The 5797-nt window shown below is 44.9% G+C and overlaps 1 protein-coding gene across 1 annotated transcript; it reads left to right on the top strand.

Annotated features, from left to right (window-relative positions):
- Positions 1 to 482: 482 nt before the first annotated feature.
- LOC137575048 (angiomotin-like) lies at positions 483 to 1148 on the top strand. Its single transcript, XM_068287440.1, has one exon. The coding sequence runs from the start codon at positions 483 to 485 to the stop codon at positions 1146 to 1148; it is 666 nt and encodes a 221-aa protein (XP_068143541.1).
- The last annotated feature ends 4649 nt before the right edge of the window (positions 1149 to 5797 follow it).

The raw sequence follows: 5797 nt of genomic DNA, 5'->3' as shown, positions 1-5797 counted from the left end.
AGAAGAAATGTTAACTTGATTCATTTGATATTTGATATTTTTTTCTATTCCATAATCTTCTACAATAATTAATAATGTGTAACTAGTAAGCTCGCTTTTATACTGCTAGTTTTAGTCCCCCTTATTCAATAGTTTAATTTACTTTGAGTTGCATTGTTTTGCAAGTCTGAAAGTTCTGAATCTCAAAATGTTAAGTCATACCAGACCAGCTGTTTAAAATTAGTCTGTGTAAGATGTCAGTTATTTACGAATTGTGTTAATGGTTTGTACATATATCGAAGTTAGTATTTTAAGTATCGATTGTTAGTAGTAAGTTAGAATTTTAAGTATCGATTGTGAGTATGGAAAATCGGTATGCGGCCTAAGGCCACACTAGAGAGTTCCTCCTTCTTCAAAGGAGACGATACAAAGATACAGACGCACTAGCTGCGCAGCGAAAAATAAAACTTTTGCCATCGTGACTTTAATTATATAGAAGTGGGATGACTACCCGAAAGGACACATATTTCGGTACAAGGCAGGCCACACGCTCCACATCCAATTTGGCCGCGTCCACGCCTGCTGCTGCTACTGACTCCACTGCCATGTCCACTACGGTGCCTGCCGCTGCGGTGCCGTTTGCCATTGTGCCCGCTGCTGCTACTAACTCCACTGCCATGTCCACTACGGTGCCTGCCGCTGCGGTGCCGGTTGCCATTGTGCCCGCCGCTGATGACGAACCCACTGCCGTGCAGGCCGCTGCGGTACATGTGGCCGCCGTGCCAACAACCGCTGCACCCGCTGCCACCGCATCCACTGCTGCACCCGCCGCATCCGCTGCTGTACCCGCCGCCGCTGCACCCGCTGCCACCGCATCCACTGCTGCACCCGCTGCATCCACTGCTGTGCCGGCGCATCCACTGCTGTACCCGACGCCGTATCCACTGCTGTACCCGCCGCATCCACTGCTGCACCCGCCGCCGCATCCACTGCGGTGCCTGCCGCTGCCGCAACCGCCTCTGCTGCCGCCGTCGCATCCACTGCTGTACCCGTCGCCGTATCCACTGCTTTACCCGCCGCATCCACTACTGTGCCTGCCGCTGCCGCAACCGCCTCTGCTGTGCCCACACCTGCTGTGCCCGCTGATGTGGTGTCCGCCGCCTACCTAGCTGCTATGCAAGCTGCTGTCTCGCTGGCCGCACCCGTCACTGACCCTGACGTTCCCTGGGCCGCGGACCCATGGGAAGGTATGCCCGCCCGAGTACCCTCCGTGCCGTCTGCCGCTGCCGCTATCACACCGGCTGCTACTGTGCCCGCCGCCGCATCCACTGCGGTGCCTGCCGCTGCCGCAACCGCCTCTGCTGTGCCCGCTGATGTGGTGTCCGCCGCCTACCTAGCTGCTATGCAAGCTGCTGTCTCGCTGGCCGCACCCGTCACTGACCCTGACGTTCCCTGGGCCGCGGACCCATGGGAAGGTATGCCCGCCCGAGTACCCTCCGTGCCGTGTGCCGCTGCCGCTATCACACCGGCTGCTTCCGCCAAGCAGCCTGAAGTCGAAACTGATGGAATCACCCGTGTTATCTATCTATAACCCGAAGTCTGAAACAGAGTTACACTGTGACGCTACCTCAACTGGTTTCGGAGCAGTGCTCCTCCAGAAACAAACTGACGGCAAGTTGCACCCAGTGTTCTACTTCTCTAAGATAGCCTCCGCTGCCGAATCGAAACTACACAGTTATGAACTAGAGACGTTAGCTATCGTGTATGCCTTGAAACGTTTTGAGACGTACCTTAAGTTCAATCCGTTCAAAATCGTGACGGATTGTAATTCCCTGGCGCTGACACTGAGAAATGGTGGGCATTCCGTGAAAATTGCCCGCTTGGCCCTGCTGTTAGAAAATTACAACTACACAATTATACACCGCTCGGGGGCAAGCATGCCCCATGCCGATGCCTTAAGTAGAATAGAAACAGCCGCATACGTTGACGATATAAACCTCGACTTCCAACTGCAGTTAACTCAGAACCGTGACCCCGATATTGTTAAACTCCGAGATGATTTAGAGAAACATGAAATAGCAGATTTCGAACTGCGTGACGGAGTAGTGTACCATCTGTCCCCGACGAGTGTACCCCAACTTTATGTCCCTTCCGAAATGATAAATCATGTCATACGAATAGTGCATGAGAAGCTTGGCCATATGGCCGCTGAGAAGTGTTGTGCACAAATCAAGAAGTATTACTGGTTTCCGTGTATAAAGTCTTACGTCAACAATTATATTAAAAACTGCGTCAAGTGTATTTATTATTCCGCAACCGCATCACGCTACATAGTATTCCGAAAGTGCCCCTGCCGTTTGAAACCATTCATATTGATCATCTAGGTCCCCTTCCGTCCATACGCTCTAAGAAAAAATATCTTCTGGTTGTCATTGACGCTTTCACTAAATTTGTGAAGCTGTACCCTGCGGCCACTACTAATTCGCGTGAAGTATGTCAGACGTTAAAATCTCAGTATTTCGCGAATTACATTAGACCCCGACGAATTATCAGTCACCGCGGTACCTGCTTTACTTCTTCCGAATTCGCAGAATTTCTAAGGGCCAACAATATAGTTCATGTGCAGAATGCCACTGCCTCACCCCGGGCCAACGGCCAAGTCGAGCGAACATAGAGTTTGCATTGAATAACTCTGTCCATTCCACAACGAAATTGGCCGCTTCCGTACTCCTATTCGGGGTGGAACAACGAGGTGTTGTAGTAGATGAACTAACTGAACGGTTGGGAGAGAGGACGGCTGAAGTCGATGCCTCAGAGGTAGACGTCCGGAGATTAGCCTTCCGTAACATTGCCAAGTCTCAAGAATATAATGGTGAATATTATGCGAAGCATCACCCCCCTGCAGTTAGTTTTGAGGAAGGGGATTTCGTAGTTATTAGGAATGCAGATACTTTGGCAGGTACAAACAAAAAACTTATCAGACGGTATCGTGGCCCATACGTTGTTCACAAAAAAATTCCGAATGACCGATATGTTATCCGAGATGTGGAGGGCTTCCAGATCACCCAACTGCCGTATGACGGGGTACTCGAAGCCTCCAAATTAAAGCTAAGGGCAGGCCCTGATCAAGATTGGACTTCAGATATCCAAAAAAAGGCGACACTAGCCACTTAATGTTATTATTTACCCCTTTTGTTAGCAACTAGAATCGAGGTCAGCTACTTACGAATTGTGTTAATGGTTTGTACATACATTGAAGTTAGTATTTTAAGTATCGATTGTTAGTAGTAAGTTAGAATTTTAAGTATCGATTGTGAGTATGGAAAATATCGGTATGCGGTCTAAGGCCACACTAGTGAGTTCCTCCTTCTTCTTCCGGCAACGTTACAAAGATACAGACGCATCAGCTGCGCAGCTAAAAATAAATCTTTTGCCATCGTGACTTATAATTATATTTTTCAGAAAATAAATAGGTGTTTACAGAAATATTTCTTTAAAATTTATTGTGTATAACAAGAAATGCTTCTATCTGAAATTATAATTAATTTGAATATGATTGCTTAAGCTTTATAATTAATTTTCCAAGTGACATGGGTACATGAGTTGATATCGATCAGTTTTTTTGGGAATCTTTACAAATGACAATAAAGATTCATGGTTGGGAGGGTATAGAACTGACAAGGTCCATCTACATCTTGACCTCAGTAACCGCTATCTTGTGAACAAAAGGATACACTTTCATTTCTTTCGTCTTTTTTATTAACATGAATTCTTTACTGTGTTTGTAAGTATTTTCTGCCAGTCATTCGATTTTCATTTAAAGTAAGTTTCAGTAAAGATCCTAATAAAATTAAATTTTATAATTAAAGGTAGAGATTCAGCAAACAACCCCCCCCACCCCGCAAGAGCTACGGAACCAGAGGATCTCAATCTGCTGCAATTCACCTACCGCCTTCTTTTGGTTATCGATAGATTTATTGTCGCTGTGATAGGAGAACCGATTATATTAAAATTATGGCGCACAACGAGAAACCGAATAGGAAGCGAATTGATGCAATAACGTATGATGAGCCGATCGGCACACCTTGCACCGAGAGAGTGAGGGACAATCCTTGAAGCGATGTCCAGTTCGCAGACAGTTAAGATATGCATTGTTCGGTTTGACTGTTTCGAACCTTTGTTGTAGCGATAACTCTTCAAATGATTTACAATTACTTACATAGTGTGCCGTCGTGTAAGCATTGAGAGTTAATATTGAGGAATGCCTTTGACGTTGATGGTCGTTTTCCTCCTGGTGAACTATTGCGCTGACCGAGTTGACTTGATGACTTTTTAGAAACTGGCAGTGGCGATTAAGAATTGTGCAGAATTCCTCCCACGTTGAAAGCTTGTCGAAGCTTTGCTTTTCGTCGTAGACGCCTTTGGTCTCAGCATCAACCTTCGTAAGAAGTATGTGAATCATGATGTTATTCATTATTTTCTCAGTTGATCCTAGTGTAAGAAGTGATCCGCGTACAGCGGACGCATTATCATTGAGCTTCTGCAAAAGTCTTGCTTCTGTTTGCTTGACTTATGGTAAATTGAACAGACTCGATATACAATCATGGAAGATTAGAACGTCGTTGTCGTAGCAAGCTTCTAATTTTGACCAAGCTTGATTGTAGTTTTGTTCGGTGACTTGGAACGACTGCACGACCTCAAGTGCAGGTCCCGATAAACATTCAAGAAGATAATTGAACTTATCAATTTTTGGCATGTGGTGATCGTTGTGTATTAGATCGAAACTGGGTAATTTCAGTTTTTTCCGACTTTTTATGTATATAAGATTAGGTAGATCGGATAAATAGAACACAAGTTACAGAGTATGTAGATCGGCTCTGCTCAACCGCTGCAACCGTGCATATACACACAGACGCCACGTTATATAACCCGTATGTTTATGGATGCCGTACTTTGCGAACTTGTCTTTTCTTTATTACTAGTCCAGCTATGCCTCAGGTAATGAATTTACTAGAATTGCTTTACGTTTCAGTTCTTATGGTTTACTAATCCTAATAATTCTTTCAGTTTATGTCGAAAAGAAATGTTCCTGTAACCAGCAATCCATTCGATGGCCGTTATATACCCCGTACTGAGCTTCTGGAGTGAATAAATGGAAAACTGAATTCGAATTATTCATCTAAATGACTTGTGTTCCGGCTTATTTTTAGCTCTTTGATATCCTTAAATCTGATGAAGAAAGTGAAACGGGTAACCACTACGGATTTTGATCATATACAGAATTTCTGATTACTGAAGATGAGTTTCCATCGCACGTATGGGCAGAAGGATATTCCCGTACACTTGCTGATAAAGGGTACTCTTCAGGATTATTTGCGATTTGCTCGTTAGGTTTACAAGTTCTTTTTGAATTATCAATCATCTGCTGAGGTTAATTATTATGCCTCCGCAAAAAGTATACGCACTCTCCCACTAGATATCTTAAGTTCAGTCGCAATGCCAAGCGCACTGCAACACAATTCTCGCTTAAAGTTACCTAGTCGAAGAGCTTGAAACCGGCTGCTACAATGGAACTTAGCGAGAGACCACAATTGAGAATCGCTTGAGTGCACCACCAGTTTAGCCCAAGCTAAGAGTCAGCAGATCATCAACGAGGACAAGCAAAAGATTCCCAAAACAAGTCGAAGACGCTTTCAATGAGGTCAAATTGCCTGAAGTATGGAATAAGTCATATTCATCCGATTCCATATATATATCATTACATTCGACCAGCAATACTGATCAAGAGATATCTAAATAGGTTAAGTCCACCGATGAT

Source organism: Drosophila tropicalis, unplaced genomic scaffold (genome assembly GCF_018151085.1).
Source record: "Drosophila tropicalis isolate 14030-0801.00 unplaced genomic scaffold, ASM1815108v1 contig_543, whole genome shotgun sequence".
NCBI classification, from domain to species: Eukaryota; Metazoa; Arthropoda; class Insecta; order Diptera; family Drosophilidae; genus Drosophila; species Drosophila tropicalis.
The sequence above is the reverse complement of the archived record's forward strand: the minus strand, read 5'-3'. Positions and strand labels throughout refer to the sequence as shown.